This window comes from Lipomyces chichibuensis (genome assembly GCF_038497645.1).
Source record: "Lipomyces chichibuensis strain CBS 12929 unplaced genomic scaffold V1513scaffold_6, whole genome shotgun sequence".
NCBI classification, from domain to species: domain Eukaryota; kingdom Fungi; phylum Ascomycota; class Lipomycetes; order Lipomycetales; family Lipomycetaceae; genus Lipomyces; species Lipomyces chichibuensis.
The window spans coordinates 461,180-480,706 of NW_027117458.1; the positions used below are offsets into that span (position 1 = coordinate 461,180).

General features: G+C 46.8%; 10 protein-coding genes and 1 non-coding gene across 11 annotated transcripts; 5 read left to right on the plus strand and 6 right to left on the minus strand.

Moving 5' to 3' along the window:
- Window positions 1-22: 22 nt before the first annotated feature.
- On the plus strand, window positions 23-1,717 carry V1513DRAFT_277959 (uncharacterized protein). The gene is made up of 2 exons (XM_066894569.1): window positions 23-288; window positions 339-1,717. Exons 1-2 carry the CDS (start codon window positions 253-255, stop codon window positions 1,596-1,598), a joined length of 1,296 nt encoding a protein of 431 aa, XP_066755138.1. The 5' UTR covers window positions 23-252; the 3' UTR covers window positions 1,599-1,717.
- On the minus strand, window positions 1,718-3,843 carry V1513DRAFT_277887 (WD40-repeat-containing domain protein). The gene is made up of 2 exons (XM_066894568.1): window positions 3,518-3,843; window positions 1,718-3,458 (listed from the first exon to the last, which is right to left on the minus strand). Exons 1-2 carry the CDS (start codon window positions 3,639-3,641, stop codon window positions 1,837-1,839), a joined length of 1,746 nt encoding a protein of 581 aa, XP_066755139.1. The 5' UTR covers window positions 3,642-3,843; the 3' UTR covers window positions 1,718-1,836.
- A 593-nt stretch (window positions 3,844-4,436) lies between these two features.
- On the plus strand, window positions 4,437-4,508 carry V1513DRAFT_t26. Its single transcript has one exon. It is a non-coding gene; the product is annotated as a tRNA-His (tRNA).
- A 201-nt stretch (window positions 4,509-4,709) lies between these two features.
- Window positions 4,710-5,617, plus strand: V1513DRAFT_440131 (NADH dehydrogenase 1 alpha subcomplex assembly factor 3). The gene is made up of 2 exons (XM_066897314.1): window positions 4,710-5,318; window positions 5,377-5,617. Exons 1-2 carry the CDS (start codon window positions 4,782-4,784, stop codon window positions 5,458-5,460), a joined length of 621 nt encoding a protein of 206 aa, XP_066755140.1. The 5' UTR covers window positions 4,710-4,781; the 3' UTR covers window positions 5,461-5,617.
- Window positions 5,529-7,158, minus strand: V1513DRAFT_440133 (uncharacterized protein). The gene has a single exon (XM_066897315.1). It carries the CDS (start codon window positions 6,883-6,885, stop codon window positions 5,806-5,808), a length of 1,080 nt encoding a protein of 359 aa, XP_066755141.1. The 5' UTR covers window positions 6,886-7,158; the 3' UTR covers window positions 5,529-5,805.
- A 704-nt stretch (window positions 7,159-7,862) lies between these two features.
- On the minus strand, window positions 7,863-9,278 carry V1513DRAFT_375495 (uncharacterized protein; the record flags this gene model as incomplete). The annotated part of the gene is made up of 1 exon (XM_066894899.1): window positions 7,863-9,278. One exon carries the CDS (start codon window positions 9,276-9,278, stop codon window positions 7,863-7,865), a length of 1,416 nt encoding a protein of 471 aa, XP_066755142.1.
- Window positions 9,279-10,165: 887 nt separating this feature from the next.
- Window positions 10,166-10,718, minus strand: V1513DRAFT_375979 (SRB7 subunit of the RNA polymerase-like protein II mediator complex; the record flags this gene model as incomplete). Its single annotated transcript, XM_066894915.1, has 3 exons — window positions 10,166-10,431; window positions 10,479-10,508; window positions 10,583-10,718. The coding sequence occupies 3 exons, from the start codon at window positions 10,716-10,718 to the stop codon at window positions 10,166-10,168; spliced, it is 432 nt and encodes a 143-aa protein (XP_066755143.1).
- Window positions 10,719-11,021: 303 nt separating this feature from the next.
- V1513DRAFT_440139 (concanavalin A-like lectin/glucanase domain-containing protein) lies at window positions 11,022-13,466 on the plus strand. The gene is made up of 4 exons (XM_066897316.1): window positions 11,022-11,324; window positions 11,518-11,532; window positions 11,638-11,962; window positions 12,009-13,466. Exons 1-4 carry the CDS (start codon window positions 11,198-11,200, stop codon window positions 13,051-13,053), a joined length of 1,512 nt encoding a protein of 503 aa, XP_066755144.1. The 5' UTR covers window positions 11,022-11,197; the 3' UTR covers window positions 13,054-13,466.
- V1513DRAFT_440142 (P-loop containing nucleoside triphosphate hydrolase protein) lies at window positions 13,362-14,766 on the minus strand. Its single transcript, XM_066897317.1, has 2 exons — window positions 14,571-14,766; window positions 13,362-14,512 (listed from the first exon to the last, which is right to left on the minus strand). Exons 1-2 carry the CDS (start codon window positions 14,648-14,650, stop codon window positions 13,480-13,482), a joined length of 1,113 nt encoding a protein of 370 aa, XP_066755145.1. The 5' UTR covers window positions 14,651-14,766; the 3' UTR covers window positions 13,362-13,479.
- A 791-nt stretch (window positions 14,767-15,557) lies between these two features.
- Window positions 15,558-16,491, plus strand: V1513DRAFT_457300 (uncharacterized protein; the record flags this gene model as incomplete). Its single annotated transcript, XM_066899615.1, has 4 exons — window positions 15,558-15,667; window positions 15,723-15,765; window positions 15,815-15,998; window positions 16,061-16,491. 4 exons carry the CDS (start codon window positions 15,558-15,560, stop codon window positions 16,489-16,491), a joined length of 768 nt encoding a protein of 255 aa, XP_066755146.1.
- A 184-nt stretch (window positions 16,492-16,675) lies between these two features.
- On the minus strand, window positions 16,676-18,827 carry V1513DRAFT_440146 (Aldehyde/histidinol dehydrogenase). Its single transcript, XM_066897318.1, has 7 exons — window positions 18,510-18,827; window positions 18,184-18,450; window positions 18,061-18,132; window positions 17,893-18,005; window positions 17,766-17,835; window positions 17,556-17,716; window positions 16,676-17,499 (listed from the first exon to the last, which is right to left on the minus strand). Exons 1-7 carry the CDS (start codon window positions 18,735-18,737, stop codon window positions 16,767-16,769), a joined length of 1,644 nt encoding a protein of 547 aa, XP_066755147.1. The 5' UTR covers window positions 18,738-18,827; the 3' UTR covers window positions 16,676-16,766.
- Window positions 18,828-19,527: the final 700 nt, after the last annotated feature.

Sequence of the window (19,527 nt, forward strand, 5' to 3'; positions counted from 1 at the left end):
TCTATACCATGCGTAGACATCGAAGCCTTTCGTTCTACAGATGTAGTTAGAGATGAAATGTTATATATGTGCATGAGTAGTCAATATACAGTGGCATTAGTCTCAATAACTGTGGCCGGTACAGCATTTCGAAGTGGCCTGGACCAGCTCGAAAGCCTAACTCTCATGAGATTTGCAATGCTGCACAAATTCCAGCATCCCCTATTTGTTTGAAACCGCTCTTAGAAACTACTCAACGGCAAGATTGCCAACATGCGTTTGCGTGAGCTCTTTAAGCGCTTCAGTGGGGTAAGTGGGTCATCGTTGTAAGTATGTGTCCATGACTTAAGTGTGCTCAGCGCCGAGCCGTCGACGACCAAGTAGACAAAAATTTCTTATCGCCAAACACCACAATCATCCCATACACCTCGTTATTTACAGAAGGAGTATCAGACTCAGATGCCAATCGCTACCGGTCACGACTATGGGATCCAGCGTCGCCTACTCCGCACCCTGGACTTGATGTTTATCGTTGCTACTATAGTGATTCCCAAGATGCGCAACTTGCGAGGCTGGATGTGACCGCGAGGAGACTATCGCTTGGTGAAAGATGGCGGACGCGTCGTATCCGGCAATGTCGCAGGAGAAAAGCAAAAGCTGTATCAGAAACAGTCATCGATGTTAGCGAGGAGCTCACGCACTGGCAAAGACGACTGCAGGAAATGATTGATAGTGGATGGGCAATGGACTCCTCACGAGTTGATAGGGCTCTGAATGAATTGCGTCAGCGGTCGCTCTTAGTACGGGATAGAAATAAATCTCGGTCAAAACGACTGCGCAATCCAATTTCATTCTATGCTGAGGCTGTGCCACAGCCTAAGCTCAAATCGCCGTTTGAAGATCCTTTATGTGATAACGCGAGAGAAGAAAAGCTGCAGGAGATTTGCGACCAAAACACGAGATTTGCCTCGTCTGTCGTTGGTACTGACCCATTCAGGTCCGATATATCGACCTCTAGGATTGCACCATTAGATATTCAGGAAGAGTCTAGCAGAATTACTCGAAAGGCTGATGTGCCACAAGAACGACACGAAGTTACTGACAATACCACCATGAGAGCTTCGTTTACTGACTTTAGAATGACAAACAGACGGCATGAGATCTATTTCGGGGACCCTGATATGGTCACTGTAAACAATATCTACGATATAATTGATGAATTTACGGGGCCGACTAATAGTGATGATGAGAATGAAGCATCCTGGCAGTTTCGGAACGAGTCGGCACATGCGAGAGGTAGTTCCTGTGAATATTGTGCAGCTTTGCGCATGAAGGTCCGATGCATTACTGAATGGACGGTAAAGGCCGAGAGATATATTGCCACATTTACAGATACTTACCCAAGAGCCAGTGATAGCGATCTCGCGAAGGCCGGTGTTGTGAGAGCTGCTATCGAGGTCATGTCAGCGTTTAGAAGACACAAGGAAAATGCGAGGATGGAACAAGAAATACGGTTATGGAACGGTCAAAGACACGAACGTTCCGGCGGGTTCCACTTTGAATTGCCCGGTACTTCGCCGCAAAGTTACAATGCGGGACCGATATACAGATTTAGGTAATGACTTATCACCGAGGGCTGAGATCCTGGGTAAAGGTTGTATTGATGCAGTTCCTGTGCATCTGTGGTTTGACTTCGTATACGAAGAATTTTAGTGTTGAGAAATGCACGTAAATTAATAGACGTTTTGAAGGCAAGTAATTCTACAAGACCCAAAATTGTAAAACATCAATCGTGAATCACGAATCCCGAAATTCTATATGCCAATAATAACGCCCTGTTGAACATGTTTAAAATACCTAGTAATCATCATCATCATCATCATCATCAAAATCGTCCTCGTCTGAGACAGGTCGTGCCCTAGACACTGCTTCTCCTGTCTTCGACGACCTAGTAGGGTTAAGCTGCTGGAACTCCACGGTGTTCTCATCTATTTCGAACTCGGGATCCTCGAACACAGTATTAAAACGGTCGTCAAGCAAACTAGTTTTTCCATCGGACGCTGGTGCCTCATCTCGCTCTTTGACGTCGGCGTCAGAATCAACCTCATCGACTTCAGTTGCAGCCTTCGCCTTGGCCTTGATTCTAGCCTCACGAGCTGCTCTCTTGGTCTTGTTCTCCGCCGCGTTGGCAAGTTTCTCAGCGAGGCCTTTGTTGACTTTAACGCTAAGCTTGGACGAGGTTCTGATACGTGATTCTCTCTCCTTGTCAATCTTCTTCCGAATCTCGCGCTCACGGTGCTCCTGGTAAGCAAATGGATTGCTAATGAGCTTAGCCTGCTCATATAATCTGATATCTATGAAATAACCATGCATGTAACTGCGCACAACATTTGTACCAAGCAAATGACCCAAACCGAGCGCAGCAAGCTCTTTTTTGGTAACAAATTTGTAGTTGTCGTAGACTGTGGTAACGGGTGTTTCTTCCAGCTCTTCCGTAACATTTTCAATAAAGGAGCACCAGGATGGGGCCGGACCGATTGACGGGATGAAGTACGTGTGCATCGGCATGCCTTCGTTAGCTAAGAAAAACATGCCCGTATCAGGTATATGAGTCACATCGTTTATATCAACTGACGGTTCGAACGCCGTATATGGTTTGCCACCTTCCGCATCCCAAATCTTCGCAATGCGTTTGTCAGAAGATAAAACTCGTACGGTACTTTCTGAACCATCCCGGTCTCCCTCGATCCATATCAGATTGTTGACTGGTAATCCGTATCCCTGCTCCTTCTTTAACAACGGGTTCGGGCTTCGCAGGTCGTATAGTACAGTCTGCCCTGCGCTGGTACCGACTGCCAGCGAAAGACCGTCGCTTCTGAATTTAAGAGCCGTGATACCGGCAGCAGTGCCGAAATTGCCGCCGTCCTCATCATTATCCATATCCATTTGAACGAGTTTCGTCCGACTACGTGGATCCCAAAATTGCACAGTGTTGTTCTCAAGTCCGAAAGCGAGCAGGCCATGTGCTGGGTTGATATCCAGACAATTACAACCGTTTATATCCGAACCCAAATCCATTGGACTCAAAAACCTTCCTTGGTCGAGGTTAAGTCTGTAGATTTCGTTTCCAGAAGCACCGACATATAGGTCACAATTGGAGTATCTATACGCCATTGCTCGTCCGAATTTTGGTATCCGCGTTCGCGTGTGAATGCCACCCTGCGCATGTAACTCTATTGATCTGTCGTTCTGCAAGTGCACAGATTTCGTCCAGTCGTCAGATAATATTATAAAGTCGACATTCTCTGCGTCGGTGTGTCGTGCAAATTTGAGAGAAAGCTCGGCAAAGTCGTATACGTGGATCTGAGGTTTGTAGGTTCCTGTGGCCATTGCGTAGTTTCCATCCGCTGAAACTTTTAATTTATTCGAAGCTTCAGAGAACTCAAAGTCTTGAATTAATTCAATTCTCGACGAATATTCTAGAATACGTAGGTCAATTATATTCCATCTGAAGCCGGTCTAAATACTGCCAACTTACCCGAATCATTTTTTAAGTCGCGACGTCTCTTTCGGGCCACCCAATCCGGCAACGATCGAGATGTATTGGAACCAGAAATTTGGTACACCGTATGGTTAGTTGACGATGTTGATTTCAGAACCATTTTTAGCAGGGATTATTCCGCGTCAAAAAGATATAGAGATGCTATTGATTCGACAAGCAAATAATCAAATGCATTACAACACCCGTTGGTTGGGACTTAAAAGGGAATAAATTTTCCTCAGCGTTTACCCCTGAAGGTACTACACCCGACATATTTGTAAGAACTGCGGGTGCAGCAAACACAACTGTAACAATTAGTCTCCGCATTTTATCAATACTTCCCATTGAAAGTAATATCGACTATTCTACCGGAATGAGACTTGATTTGAGAATCGAACCGCCTCTGCTCTCAAGCTTTCGGGTTGCTAGGACCTCTACGAAATCGAGTCTGGGTTTATAATCACTATCCGCACATGAAATTGTGTTCCCGCAGCTCAATCAAGCCATTCCCAGCGAAATCGTCAATCTAGATGACATGGCCGCTCATGTAGTAGATGAGCTCGTGGAAGAATCGCGTCAAACAGAAGTTGAGGCACATGCAGTATACTTGCTGAGCAAATGCGACGACATTTGGGACAAGATGAATCTCGGAACACTCATTATAGAATAAGAGCAGGACGAATAAACTAAAGAGGGTATAAAAGTGAATATGTGTTTCCCGTGCGCGACAGTATTCTTTCCGTGTGCCGATACGTATTCGCTTGGGGCAGGCAGTGTATCTCGTTGATCTACGAACATCGTTGGCGCCCGTAGTCTCATATAGCATATACAGGCCACAAGGCGACAAGGGCATCAGGGTTTAGGGTTTATTGTTTTATCTCCAAATGTTAAGTCGCAGTGTTTTAAGTCGCCGTGAGCCGTTGTAGTATAGTGGTCAGTACACTTCGTTGTGGCCGAAGAGACCTCAGTTCGATTCTGGGCAACGGCATTTAGCTGTTGGGTTCACGTGTTTTTTTTTTAATTTCAATTTTTTATTAAATGTCATGTATGTAGAGGAAAGCAGGCAATGTATGATTGGGGAATATTAAATTATGGATTGTGCTGAGTGTTATTAAGTACGAATAATTTGAACTTCGGTTTGTCAAGAGGTCGTGCTGTTAGTGACTCTTGAAATCGTGAAAGATTGAGTCAGTACGCCGTAGGTTTCTGCGGGGTCACTCTTCGTTGCATCTCCTCAGCACAAACCAGAGCATATTAGAGAATGGGATATAGATATATACGACGGCCGCTATTATCACGGCTTCTCTTACGACCGTCAATTTCCAGGTCATCACTAAATCTACCACTAAACAAAATCCCACATCGAAAACTACAGATCACTATCCCGCGCTACTCAGACAAAGTCATCAATAATGCAACACCGATAAACCCGTCTAAAGGCGGCCCGATCCAAGATTTTGATCTGTTGCAAGACCTTCCGCGCCCGCCAATGGCAATCGACAGTGTCCTAGAAGACGGCTTTCTCCTTTCCGACGGCACCGTATTCGAATGCAAACACAGCACCCTCGGTTTAGTTATCGTTGACGGGCAAGTATTTGAATGGGACTTCGCACAGTATTGCACAGGTTTGGATACCGGTCTAGTAGATATCAGTAAGGATGGAGTGAAGATGTTGAGTTTGTTGTTTCCGAGACCAGAGTTGTTGTTGGTGGGACTGGGTGGGAAGTCCCGGATTTTGTCGGAGAAGACTCGGGCGGTGTTGATGGGGATGGGGTATACTATTGAGGTTACGGATACGGTGAGTGTTAGTTTGTGACAAGAGTAGGATGAAACTCAATACTAATGTGTGCTTGTAGCAAAATGGTGCGAATAATTTTGAATTGCTGGCTACGGAGAGGCCGAGACAGGTCATGGCGATGTTGCTGCCGCCAGGCATCTAAGACTCAGTCTCATGGAGATCGTGAAGTATAGTGCGAACTGGTGTATTGTAACATAGGGAGTTTACAGTGTTGTATATAGTTGAATAACGTATCCCATGGTCATCATGGTATCTGTAATACTCAAAACAGCATAAATAATCAAACAATTAGGACAGAATCTGATCTAAGCACTCTGGCGCAGTCTTGTATTAGCTTTAATACTAATTGCCATTATATAACAAATCGACATGAAAATAAACAATGCATCCGAACGTAACTTAATTACCCGAAACACCATGTATTCCTCCCGTGTTTATAAAAACTCCTAATGGTAAATGACAGTATTTCTAGAGGTACTACGTGAATCTAGGCGGCAAAGCGCATACCATCTAGGCTGGCGTTTGCATCAAATTCCATTAACCGCAGCTCGCGTCGGGCCATGCGAATTAAATCTATCCGATCGTCAAGGACTTCAAATCGGTGAAGAATATCCCTGACATCAGTATCCGTGGCTTCAGCGAGATTATTGACGCCGGAACCGTGGCTGTAATATGTGTGACCAAACTCTGGCGAGTTGGCAATGGGTGACTGATCAGACGCATGATGTTCAGAGAGTATTGTATCGCGTACTGAAGACGCGAACGCGTTTTGACGAATGCGAAGGCGACTGCTATAAAAACCGTCCAAATCCAATGGCGAAAGATGATATGACTGGCCCCGAGGATTTTCCGTATTTATTGGTGCCCCAACGTTGCTCCGCAACGAAGTGTCATGTACAGCTCCAATGGAACGTATCTGCTCGACGATCGAGTTAAAGGAAGACTCCATATCTATGTCTGATGGCCGACCGCTATTACGAGTCTCCATCTGTTCCCGGCGTTCCTCTTCGAATTCCTCGTCGTCATCTATATGAAAATTGCTGCGTGGCTGGCCCTCCGTCCTTTCGGCATGCGCAGTCGCATCCAGCCGTCTTAGCTGCCGTAGTCGTTGCACATAATCCGCCAACGTCCTGTTCAGTGCCAACTCCGACGCAAGCTGATTTCCGGTTCGCGACGGAGCAGCACGCTCGCTGCGGTGAGTAGATTGGGCACGCCTGTTCCGTCGGGCGGTCTCGAGTCTGTACTGGCGCGCGACGTATGTCCGACCGAGCGGTTCAAGTTCATGTCCATACTCCTCTAACGCACCAAGTGCTCTGTCATCGTCATCCTCAATCTCATGGATATCGTCTGTTTCCAAGTCGTCGTAGTCGTTGGGAAAAGACGGCACGCGCGGGAGAGCAACAAGCGGACGTGAAGTGTATCTATCTAATTCAGTGGCGTAGTAGGCTGGATTCCGAGCAAGATGTCGTAGAGGCTGAGCGGGGAGAAGAATCGGAGACTGGGCGGTGCGTTTTACTGGCGCTGGCACTTTTGAGGGGGGGTTGTTATCCCAGGTTGGAATGCCCATGGTTAATACCTAGAGGTATGGTTGACAAAGCGATGAGACGGATATTTGATCTGATGATAGTGGTCGTGTTATGAAGTCACGATCGAAGATGAACGTAGCCAGCTGCCAGTAAGAATAAATATGGATATGTGAAGAATCCGGAATCAATGAGCAGAGCGGGCACGAAATTAACGGGCGAGGTTTTGGATAATGATATAAGGTGGCAGATGGCGGGGGCGCCGCGTTGGGTGTAGTAGACAAAAAGACTGCAACTTGGGCCGCGCGTTAGTTAAGTTAGTTAGCAGCGTGACTTCGTGGCCAGTTCAGAACACGTGAGGCACAAACCCTGACGTCACACAGTCAATAAGCTACTAAAAGCCGAATACACACTAGCCCCGGACATCTCCGCAATTATTCACAAAAATTAACTATCGCAAATTCTTCACATCTTAATCGCAATAACGGTCGGCACTATGTCATAAAAAAGGCTTCAAAGCATATGTCACGTCCAAGTTTTATTCATTGGATACACAAGTTTGCTACTGATATGGAGTAACAACAGCGTCGCCTTCGCGATTATGCCTCCACTTCTGGGACACCTTGATTGTTTCTAAGGCCGGAGACTTCTGTATTTGTTGCAGGACTAAGAAGATAATATTCGAATGTCGCCACTGAACAGTCTGTAGGTTAGGATGTGTAATCATGTGTTAGGAAGATCAGACGTCACCTAACAAATCTTGCCAGCTATAAGAACTAGGCCGTCTTATAAGCGACTTGATATGTTTGCCGGCCACGAAGTTCTTTCTTGGCTATAGCCAGCGATTTTAAAGCTGTGTAATAAAGAGTGCAAACGAAGACGTCGAGACACACAGTAATCAATTCATTCAGTCATTTGATCAATACAAGCAAACCATCCAAACGCTCTTATATACAATAAAATACCCCATTTATCTGATTCTAAACCCAAAATTATTGTACAATTTGCAGGTCACCACTGCTTAGTCGATCTTTTGCGCCTTTCCTCCAGATAAGAAGAAATTGACAGGCGTCTGTCGTCCGCTAGTAGGTCGACTGACTGGGATGGTATATCTGGACTTACGACTGATTAGATCGCCGTTGGGTATCGGCGGTGTCATAGTGCCGGCAATAAAGACCCGCCGTGCTTTCTCGTCAAGAAATGGTAACCCGATAAAGACAATAACGCTTGCGCAAGCACATATAATCGCAATGGCGTACGTTGCCCACCATATATGCTGCAAAAAGGGGCAGAGAGAGAATGAAAAATTGTAATCTTCTGTGGTCGTGTTCCATGTGCCCTTTAGCAGTCCTACATTACCCCCGAACGCCCCCATCATAGACCGCACCGTGACCTCCAAGACCCCACTAATATCAGAGTTGTCATAGTCATACTGGTATCTCGTGTCGCCAGTCGCAATCGCAGCTACATTCCATCTAGATTCTCCGTTCACCTTGGTGTGTCGAACGAGACAGCCGTCATGATCATGCCCGTTGATAATAACACCGTGCCGTGGCCTTCCCTCACCAAAAAATCCATTCAAAAGCCACTGCGTCGTCTCTTCTGAGAGCATATTCTGCTCTCGTATAAGTTGCTCAGATCCTTGGTCATAATACGTGAAATACGGCTGGTCTATGCAGATACCACGTTGCTTATGCAGCGGTACATGCGTCGCGAGAATAGTTGTACCCATAAAATTGACCTTCATTTGCTCTTCTAGAAAATTTCTAACGTCCCTCGTAAAGCTGGCTTGTCCTTTTTCATCGTCGTCCAGCGAGCCATCGAGCGACATGGAATTAAACCCAATTATCCGGAAATCGTCGCCCGTGACGACAAAGTTCAATTGTCCAAAATGCTTTTCGAATCGACGGACACGGGAATCTGTGACATCGTGTGCATAGCCGATATCGTGGTTGCCTGAAAGATTCAAAAATATCGGTGCCGGCGTGACGTCTAGTGACGGGTGTCGAAATATGCGATTTTTGTATCTTCGCGTCCGCAAGTCAAACTCCTCGTCAGAGATCCACTGGCTGGAAAATAGGTCGCCTACAACGATGACATGGGACGGGCGTAGACGTGGAAGCAGTGTTGAGTAGATGTGGCCTAGATAGTGGTCGTTGCCGAAGATATCGAGTCGGGTGCGTAGCGATGAGGACGTGTCTGCGCCGCGAATCTGAGGGTCACCGAATAGGAGAAGACGTAGGTCGCGCGGACTGCGACTTACAGACGGCCAGCTGCATATGTCTGAATGGAACGATGGGTAGTAGAATGTGTATATTACGAGCGGGACATCGACGAAGATAGAGAGATTAACGACGATGTATTGGAGGGTGCGGGTCGAGAGAAGATAGTGCGCCAGCTTAGACGATGGTGACAGCGCCGAGTGTCGCCGAAGCATAATGGTCGAAGACGATTACGAGAACAGGGGACTCTGTCGACATATATCCAAGGAGACCACGGGACTGCAGTGTGACGTGTTGGCAGTGTCGATGAATTGTGTTAGGTGGCGGTTAGTTATTGTGGGTGTCTTCTTTACGACCATGAAGATACAAGTTTGGAACTACTGTATGGACCGCCTAAGGGCTATTGAGACGGACATCACTCTCTCCTTGCAATAGTGCGCCATTATTTCACCAATCTCGTCCTGTCGGACGGGCATCAAGTAAATGACGCAACTAATTATGACAATAAGGTCCTCAGGGTGCTGAGTGGGTGCACCTGCATTTACGTGAATAACCAAGCCGCCGAACACATTGGAACTCGATCAAATCATCTTAACCTATCAACAAGATCAATTCCAGTGTGCGCTCGACGAAATCGCGATATTGCAGTGGCACCTGGTGGTTGACAGCTCGGGTTATCTAGAGCCGACCCACCTGTAATGTCTCACAAGTTATGCGGCTTGTGGCTACTCCGAGGTTGTAAATTTGCGGATTTACAACCACAAACTGCACAGCATTCGATTGTTACTGCTAAATCTGGTGATACGTGTACTAAGGCTCAGACCCTTACATGAAGACCATTCCAACCCGCTTTTAGACGCATTCCAATTTATTCCCAATCCGCGTGAACATGCGCGTCCGTCTCTTACTCGTCTCTACTGGCGAGGATACAAGCTTGCTGATCATGAACTTTAATGACGGGTGACAAGCCGAAGTCATGATTCGTATGTAATCCCTGTGGCGGTCGGCCAACTGGGAAACCGGGGATTCCGACATCCGTCAGCACGTTAAAGTCGTCTCCCGTATGTGTAAATGAAATTGGTTCGAGCCCATAGCGATTAAGTCACAACGCCGGACCGCTGGTGGTATCAATCTCGGTTTTGCGCTGCGCTAATTGCAGAATAACACTATCGCACTTTTGCAACAACTCTTTTCGTCGCGCAAGCCACAGTTGTCGCTCTTTTTCGGCATCTGAGAGCTGTTGTTCGAGTTTGCGAACTCTTGCGAGTTGGTCTTGCTCGGAAACACCGGCTCCGGGGAGGGACGCGATTAGCAGGTCAATTTGACGCGTCTTGATCATGATATCGCGCGCAAGTTCAAGTTTTGTTGCTTCAAATGGTTAGTGTCGAATAGATGCCGTAAATGTGTTCTCATACCTTCGAATACGGCAGCATCATCAACAGTGACTATTAATTCGTTAGCAAATAATCGCCTCTTTAGCTATATACATGATTTGTTGCTGTCGCGCGTTGTCGTGTACCTTGCGGGTCCGACACCTTCGCCTCGTAATCCAGGGGGACGAAATCGTGGTGGGTGTCGAGGTAGTGCATTGCGGAATAGAATTGGACCGCGAGTTGGTCGATTGCATTTTGCAACTGTGTCAGTCTGTCGGTCATCGTGCAGTGAATTGAGATAGATATTTATGTCAATATATTCTCTTAAGGCGGGTTATATGGTTGACAAATATTGATTGAATCAGGGCTAGGGCAGCGCACTTCTGGGCTTACCCTAACCGTGAAAAAGAAATTTTTGGGCTGATGAAGAGCGAATGAAACACTGCAGCAGGTACGCAGTTGCCATGGTAACTTTAATGCCTATTTGGCTGTCGAGGTACGACTTCCAGCCAGTACACGGGGTTGCTAATTTTATACCATTCGCCGACCCGTGTTTATGCCTTGCCGAAAAGGGTCCGCCCCCCCTTTCGTGCCTTTGAGCCAGACTGGCGCAGGTCCCTAATTGCTTATTACTTATTAGCCCACTCGCCGCTTCCCTTGGTTCAACACGTCCTGTTCCCGCTGTCGACAGAATCGACAGTATCTACAGCGTCAAAATTTGTCTATAATACGATACGAACCGATTCAAAGTCACGTGGAGAATGTTTTGTTCCCTCTCTTCCCGGTTTGCAGCCGCCCTCTTCGCCTTGGCAATTCTGCCCACCGCGTTCGCCGCAATCACTTGCGACGCTAACAACCTATGCCCCGAGAGTGCGCCTTGTTGTTCCCGTAAGTTCTGTTTGTAGTTTTCGCTTCATCGACCTTAGGTGCAGACTGAGGTTCGAGTCGATGTTTTATCTCCAGTCTGGATTCCATCGACGTGACAAAAATGGTGATAGAAGTCACGCGCGTGTCCAGTCTGCCCCGAATAAAACATTTTATGTAACTGAATATATAGCAGCAGCCAGTTAATGATTTCTAGAATACGGTGAATGTGGTATGTCCTCTCGTTGGTCTCTCATCCGACTCGTTTAGCTGTTGATCCATCAATACTACATCGACTCGTTTTGTTGTTATTCCATCAATATTCATTCATCTCTAGGTATTGGCGCATACTGCCTTGGCGGCTGCAACCCGAAATTCTCGTTTGATGTCGACTCATGTGCTCCTCAGCCGATCTGTGTTGACGGGAGCTACACGTTCGCGAACCTTAACTCACTCGAGTCTAACACAAAGTATCTCGGCGACTCCTCTCAGACTGATTTTGTTTACACCGGCTATCCTCTCGAATACAATGGTGACCTTCTCGTCACTATGCCGAACCAATCAACCGGTACTGTCGTGGCCTCGTCCACATACGTTTGGTACGGCAAGGTTGACGTTGTTATGAAGAGCTCCCGTGGCCAGGGCGTCGTTACAGCTTTCATGTAAGTTCGTTCATTCGTGTTAGTACTCATAACCTAACGATCTCAGTCTATTTTCCGACGTTCAGGACGAAATCGATTATGAGTTTGTCGGCGCTGATCTTGGGACAGTGCAGACCAACTTTTACTACCAGGGTATTCTCGACTGGTTCAATTCGCAGAACATCTCCTTGAGTGACACGTTCGCAAACTGGCATACTTACACCGTTGATTGGCAGCAGGATTACATCCAGTGGTCCGTCGATGGTCAGGTTGGTCGTACGCTTTACAAGAATAACACTTATAACGCAACTACTGGCGAATACAAATTCCCCCAGACCCCATCTCGTGTGCAGCTTTCGCTCTGGCCTGGCGGTCTTGCTTCCAACGCTCCTGGTACCGTTGCGTGGGCTGGCGGTGAAATTAACTGGGACAGCGCAGACATTCAGCAGTATGGATACGACTACGCCATTGTCAAGTCCGTCAACGTCCAGTGTTACTCTCCGCCATCCTTCGCTAGCCAGTCTGGCAAGTCGTACAGATACGTTAACCGCAACGGCACCCAGGAATCTGTAATCGTCACCAATGACGACACTGTTCTTGCGTCATTTGATGCTAGTGGTACTGATATGTCTGCTGGGGGCTCGTCGTCCTCGTCTTCCTCGTCTTCCTCGTCCTCGTCCACTACGTCTAGCTCTAGTTCTACTATAAGTATTCCAAACGTATCGATGGAATCTTCCTCCAGTGCTTCGTCGTCGACATCGTCCGTTCTTACGGCCTCCGTTCCTACCGTTCCCGGCGGCGATGGCGGTGGCAACGACTTGCAGAGAGGCTCTTCCAGCTCCTCCTTTCAGAGCATCGTAGATGCTTCAATGGTCTCCCAGTCGACTTCAACGACCTCGTCATCCAGTGCCTCCACCACCTTAACTACTGGCAACGGTTCATCTGGCATTTCTAAGAGTAGTGCCTCTACCCTGGCCTCTTCTACTTCCAGTGCCGGAGGCGGTTTCAGCCAAGGTGGCACTACTACCGCTAATGCTGGTGCAGCAGTTTCCCCAACATCTGGATCGTTTGTTGTGCTTATCACTGTGTTATTTGGGTTCTTCGTACTATAGATGCATTAGTAATGCCTTTGATAAGATGATGGTGGAAGAGCGTTGTAGTGCATGCATACATAGAACTTCAATATGCTTGTAAGACTCTGTTCTGAAATGTACATTTTGATTCGCTTGTTCTTGGTTTATGATACTCAGGCGGTAGCCTTGTTCTGGAGAGCATTCCTTTTTAATTATTAAAATTGGAGTTTATTGGATTGCTTGACGAGGTTCGGGCTTAATTGTTTCGGTTTTGACATGTATATTCGATTGGTAATAGTTGTGTATGGCTCATGTGCTACATCTTGTAGTGTATTCTGGGTGTGGTACGGTACAATCGACGGTAGAAGTACTGTCTAACTTAATAGTGTATACTGCTTTATGGTCTCAAATATAAAACGTAAAAATCAATATGAAAGTTGCTTCATTCGTTCTAAATGTCATACATCATTTCGCCGTGACTATGCCCGATATTTTTACCATCAAATCGAGGACTGACAAATGCTCACTCGCGCCATCCACTAGTCGCTTATCGATCTCTGAAACAGCAGCCACGATCTTATTCTTCTCTTGACCACCAAGATCATCACTTGTAACCAGCTCCTCGTGAATCTGCGACACGAGCTGGGCGGCACTCCAGCCATCCAAAATAACGTCCTCCACGACATCCTGTAACTTGGCAAATCTATCGCCACTCCGAATCGACGCGGCTTCGATTAACCGCGTAATGATGTCTTGAGGCACTCGTCCGGAAATCTCTTCTATACTCCGTACCGTAACCTCAGTAGTCTGCGTATCCACCTGCATTGCTGAATCGTCCGCATTGGCAGCTAATGGCGCCGTTCCGTGCAACTTCGCAGCTGACTGCAACAGCGTGATGGCCTTTCTTAAATCGCCGTCCGCGGTTTGCAATACCGATAAGATAACACCATTTTCATACTTGACCCCCTCTTTTTTGCAAATATCCTGCAGACAACTAACGGCATCTCCCGTATCCAATGGCTTAAATCTAAACTTTGAACATCGCGAAGCAAGGGGCTCAATGATTCGGGTGACATAGTTGCAAATCAAGCAAAACCGCGTGATCCTCGAATACGTCTCCATCGTCCTCCGCAACGCCGCCTGAGCATCCTGTGTCATACTATCAGCCTCGTCTAAAATAATGAGCTTGTACGGCGGACACGGGTAGTTTTTTTTCGTCTGCGCCGTCGGCGTGGATACAGTTGCGCGGGCGAAATTCTTGACTTTTTCGCGCACGATGGCGATGCCGCGTTCGTCTGAGGCGTTGAGTTCGAGAACGCGAGAACGTATTAGGTCCGGGCCGTAGAGTTGCTTTGCAAGGGCGAGGATGGTGGAGGTTTTGCCTGTCCCTGGCGGGCCATAGAAGAGCATGTGTGGGAGGTTGGACGATTGCAGTGTGCGTTTGAGGACGCTTACTGCGTGATCTTGCGAGGAAATGTCATCCAGCGATTCCGGGCGACTAGATATGTTAGTGTCGTTACAAGATAGACAGTGGTTTTGGCTGATTTTGGACGTACTATTTTTCGACCCAAGGAACCTGACGAGGTTGTGCGGGCGCCTTCAACGTGGTGGAGGTTGATTTAGTGAAGAAACTCATCTCGATCGCGAGAAAAAAATCCTCCAGTAGAGAAAATCCTGTGTTCTACTTCAACGGAACTATAAAATAGAATTCATACTGGGCAGCGCTGGTAATAGTTGCACTTGATTTGCAGTTCAACCTAAGTATCGTGTCGTTTCACTGCCGGAATTGATTTTACTTCGCGACGCGTCATGCTGAAATATACGCTTCACCTCGTACATTACCGTCCCAGGATTGATTGACATGCCAAACATTTGGCAAATTTCCAATTTTCACCGGCTACATTCACCGAAAAAACGTATCTATTGTATAAAATACTATAGGTGTTTGTGAAGTTTTTTTTTAAGTTCGATAACGGGATAGCAATATTCGCCTTCGGTCAGAATCTGTTACGTGATAATCGTACCCTAACCCGTAAGTCTTCTGAAAGTCAATACTAGTCGCCTCCTGAGAGTGGGATTAAAATGCTGGATGTCCCGACGAGTCAGCTTACACGTAAGCATCGAGGCGACATCGAGTAATTTTAGGTGCCAGAAACATATTGACGACCGCAGAGAGGAGAATTTGGCTTGACTGATTGGACTATCTTGAAATATTTTGGCGGTTATTAGGTATAGATTATTTGGGATAGTTATAAGAGGTCTTGCTGGTGCTGTTGTGGTGCGAAGACGGCCCAGACGACAGATTTGGCTTAATCGCACAACATATACACGAAGTCGGATAATCTGAGGCGTTTCAGTTGGCAGAAATATATAATTTCAAGACAGTGAACAGTGAATTGCCCGTGTTCGGAAGATTATGGAGACCTTGGTATAGGCGATATCATATTCGACGTACATAATCGTTGGAAGCAGAATCCCATAGACCGCGATTAGGCCGCAACGTCGGCAGCTCAAACCGCTTTTGAGCTCAGACTACTTCCGCTATGGCACGGCCTGCTTTATTAGAAAAGAGGAGACAGGAGTTTGGCAGGCATTTAATACGGTCTTTGGATGTATTGAGTTACTGCCACTTGCTATATGTCTATCTTATGGAGTACGTCGTATCGAGGTTCTTGAACAGTTTGGCCAATATCTAATCGCAGCCATAGTATATCATTGCTTCGATTATTACTGCGGAGTATTGTACAACTTGTGAGTTGCCGCTACACCATACTATCAATCGGTAACTAATAAACATTAGAACTATCTCACCCCCAAGCCATTTCCAATTCCACGAGTGGCACGAACACCGATTGTTTATTTCGTCATATTGATAGCAAACACTTATTGTCTTCTTGTACATTTATTTGCAAATCTTCCCGTCAGCAGGGAAGCTAATGGCGGGTATTTACACGGAGGTTTAACCATTGAATTCATAGGGCAAAGTACGTTTGGAGATAATATATACTTTTGGTTCGGACAGGGTCTGGCTAACACGATCGAGTAGAAGCGCCTGCATCAAGATTACAGCTTATATGTTCCGACCTAATAATAGTCACACTACAAATTGTCATACTTACAATCTCCAACAATATGAACGATGAAGAGTCTCCAACAACACCAGTGCCGACAACTCTCTCCGCGGCAGCACAATTAGCCGCACATGCATCAACTCGCTCAATGCAACCCGCAGCCTCTCCTACTGAACCACCGCGACAACAGACTCTGGACGATGAGGAGCGGGGCCATCTGCAGGTTGCGGAGGAAGGTAGTTCTAGTAACATTGAATCGTCTTCTTCACCAGATGACATACAACTCCTCCGTACACCTGATGAAGCAGATGGGTTTTCTGGCGAAGTTGTAGCAGTCGAGTTACATCTCACAGACATCGTTGGTCGCACAACGCATGCCCGTCGACGAACTGTGTCGGTGGCATAATAATTATCTGGCGTAAAATGGCATTATGGTTTTTTGGTTTTATTTGTTACCAATGGTATAGGGAAGGAAGTTGTCTAATAAATATCTGGATTAAAAGTTTTGTTCCATTGCATGCAATGGTGTTATTCAGTATTTGGGTACTTGGTCGATGGCTCTTACAGTGGTCTACATCACAATACAATCTCGTTGCGTCATCTTTAGTTATATTTCAAATTAATATCTAGTAAACGATGCACTTTGCTTAAATTTAGATTTCAAATATTGCAGTACGCCTTTTAATGTTGAGTGGGCATGTTAACACCAACACCATCCGCGGCCGCATCCGCTGACCGCCAGAGCGCAGTAACAGTCTTCGTCTGCGTGTAAAATTGTAATCCTGACTTCCCATAGAAATTCAAATCCCCTAATATCGATCTCTTATTTCCCGTGAACGCGAAGGTTGCAAGAGGGACCGGCACAGGGACGTTAATACCGACCTGTCCGCATTCGATTTCCTTTCGGAATTTTGTTGCGACTGAGCCAGAATGGGTGAAGATGGCGACACCATTACCGTACTTGTTGGCATTTACGAAAGCAATTGCCTCGTCGAGGGTATTGACGCTAACAACACTGAGCACTGGTCCGAAGATTTCCTCTTCATAGGCCCTCATTCCTGATTTCACGCCAGTGATAATCGTCGGACCAACAAAATTACCGTCCGGGTACTTGTCGACTTCATATCCACGGCCATCGAGCACGATCTCAGCTCCTTCGTCAGCGGCAGACTGAATCAACGACTCGATTCTCGCTTTTGAGTGTGGAGAGATAACGGGACCGAGATCGGCATCCGGTTCAAAACCGCCGGTGACTTTTAGGTTTTTGGCGAGTTTGATGAGTTCAGGGATCCATTCTTTGGTGTCACCAACCGTTACCATAACCGAGACGGCCATGCATCGTTGGCCGGCTGCGCCGAAGGCCGCGCCTGCAATGGCTTTCAGTGCTTGCGACTTGTTACTATCCGGCATGATGCTAAACCATTGTAAGTGTGCAGTCTAACTTAGCATTGAGGAGCCAGGGAAACTTACATCGCATGATTCTTCGCTCCGAGGTTAGCTTGAACGCGCTTACCATTCGCTGTACCTCGAGTATAGATGTATTCTCCAGCTTTATCACTCCCGACAAACGAGATTGCCTTGATTCTGGGTTCCTCAATGAGAAAATCGACCGTTGGAGCAGTACCATGGACCTGGAATTGTTATTACTGTATGAGGCACTGGTTTCATGGTGGTACGTACTATGTTAAAGACACCGTCTGGAAGACCAGCTTCCTTGGCTAATTCGGCAATAATGAGCGCAGCTCCGGGGCTGAACAGAAAGAATGAGCATATATACACATATATCACAGGAAATAGTGCAACATACTCTCGCTCTGACGGTTTCATGACGACAGTATTACCGGTTATTATAGCAGGCGGGAGACACCACAAAGGAATCATAGCCGGGAAATTGAATGGGCAAATAGCAGCTACGACACCCTTGACACAAATCGTCAGCACTCGAAACCGTAGTTGTCACACACAAGTAGTATACCAATGGCTCCCGATATGTCCTGGTCTCCATGTCGGTAGAAACTTCCAATAGCTCACCCATCAGCTGGCTCGTCTGGCCTACGTTAGTTGCATTTCAATCAATACCCTCTGCAGCAACACTCACGATTCCACAGGCGGTCTCAGCAACTTGTAAACCTCTCAATACATCACCCTTCGCGTCTGCAAATGTCTTTCCCTGCTCCAATGTAATTCTGGCAGCTAACCTATCCCAGTCCCTACGGATGAGCTGGACGAACTTGAACATGATCTGCTGGCGAGTGAGCAGGGTAGTCTTCCGCCATGACTTGAACGCCTTCTCAGCCGAGTCCACAGCCGCGACCAGTTCTTCCGTTGTAGATTGTGGTACTCGTGTAACAATGTTGTTCGTGGCCTGTCTCCACTATTAATACTACAACTCAACATAATTCATGCAGCCAAATTTATACTGACCGGGTCATGAAGGTCAATCCAGGTCGTTGCCTTACTCTCTCGAAACTGGTTATCCAGGAACAGCTTCGTGTTAATTGGGTTCTCGATTCTGTCATGGTCTGCAATATAAGGTGTCTGTCGACAAATTGCCGCGGCCGACAGCGCGCGAACCCGCACAGCCGATAGCGAACGTGTACCCAGTGCGACACGTCGCGATGCGGAACGTGCAAATGGAGTAGTATTAAGCATTCAGACAATAATATGTATTTAGTCGATGCAGCTTGAAGTCAGTTATATCTCATTGCCACGCACTGGAAGGTTAAGGTGGGAATGGGGAAGTTAATTTGTGCTCAACGCGGGGAATGTCTCCACGTCGGCGTTTCCGAATCAAGCTTTGGAGATAAAGGTTCAAAACCCTCGATACATGCAATCATGAGCCGCACGTAAATGATACGGAGGGGTTGTCTTCATTTGTCTCAGCTTTACTGGAATTATTATTATACCGCCAGTAATGTTACTTTAGACAGGCTTAAGGACTACATACTTCTGACTTGGATGTACAAAGTCATCCTCTGTTAGAAATGATTCGAAGGGACGGCACCAAGTGGGCCTTGAGTCTCGATCGTTAGTATTCAATTAAAATTAGTTTAGCAAGTCCAAAGTTTACTTGTTCCTGGCCCGGATGTACAAAGAATTTGTTCGAAGGTATCTTAATCTATCACATATCGAACGACGCAAGGAGCGGAGTTCAATGAATGACGACAGTCAACCCGCCCATGCTCGGCCACCCAGCGAAAGATCTTGAAGCCATTCATCAAATTGCCTGCTAGTCACCCTACCCATGACGTACTTGGGGAACCCTTCAAAGGCTCGTCCGATTACCGTTCTAGTTATTACGCCCTAGAGCTGGAAAAGTCGTCTTCGTGGGTCAGCCTTCACATGAGGTGGTGGCAGGCACTGCTACTGCCACGGCGCCTACTCGTAGATTTCCGTTCAAGTGCTTCGACCTCGATCTGCCGCTGAGGGTATTTCCGACTGG

Excerpts from the sequence above, each read along its gene's own strand:
- V1513DRAFT_440142 (XM_066897317.1), bottom strand. The coding sequence starts at position 14,650 with ATGAGTTTCTTCACTAAATCAACCTCCACCACGTTGAAGGCGCCCGCA. Across the intron at positions 14,513-14,570 it reads GTTCCTTGGGTCGAAAAATA|TCGCCCGGAATCGCTGGATG; the intron begins GTACGTCCAAAA and ends TAACATATCTAG.
- V1513DRAFT_440133 (XM_066897315.1), bottom strand. The coding sequence starts at position 6,885 with ATGGGCATTCCAACCTGGGATAACAACCCCCCCTCAAAAGTGCCAGCG.
- V1513DRAFT_277959 (XM_066894569.1), top strand. The coding sequence starts at position 253 with ATGCGTTTGCGTGAGCTCTTTAAGCGCTTCAGTGGG. Across the intron at positions 289-338 it reads TCTTTAAGCGCTTCAGTGGG|CGCCGAGCCGTCGACGACCA; the intron begins GTAAGTGGGTCA and ends AAGTGTGCTCAG.
- V1513DRAFT_440131 (XM_066897314.1), top strand. The coding sequence starts at position 4,782 with ATGGGATATAGATATATACGACGGCCGCTATTATCACGGCTTCTCTTA. Across the intron at positions 5,319-5,376 it reads CTATTGAGGTTACGGATACG|CAAAATGGTGCGAATAATTT; the intron begins GTGAGTGTTAGT and ends GTGTGCTTGTAG.
- V1513DRAFT_440139 (XM_066897316.1), top strand. The coding sequence starts at position 11,198 with ATGTTTTGTTCCCTCTCTTCCCGGTTTGCAGCCGCCCTCTTCGCCTTG. Across the intron at positions 11,963-12,008 it reads GGCGTCGTTACAGCTTTCAT|TCTATTTTCCGACGTTCAGG; the intron begins GTAAGTTCGTTC and ends TAACGATCTCAG.
- V1513DRAFT_440146 (XM_066897318.1), bottom strand. The coding sequence starts at position 18,737 with ATGCTTAATACTACTCCATTTGCACGTTCCGCATCGCGACGTGTCGCA. Across the intron at positions 17,717-17,765 it reads CAGACGGTGTCTTTAACATA|GTCCATGGTACTGCTCCAAC; the intron begins GTACGTACCACC and ends TAACAATTCCAG. Across the intron at positions 17,500-17,555 it reads GGAGCGAAGAATCATGCGAT|CATCATGCCGGATAGTAACA; the intron begins GTAAGTTTCCCT and ends ACAATGGTTTAG.
- V1513DRAFT_277887 (XM_066894568.1), bottom strand. The coding sequence starts at position 3,641 with ATGGTTCTGAAATCAACATCGTCAACTAACCATACGGTGTACCAAATT. Across the intron at positions 3,459-3,517 it reads CGACTTAAAAAATGATTCGG|AATATTCGTCGAGAATTGAA; the intron begins GTAAGTTGGCAG and ends TACGTATTCTAG.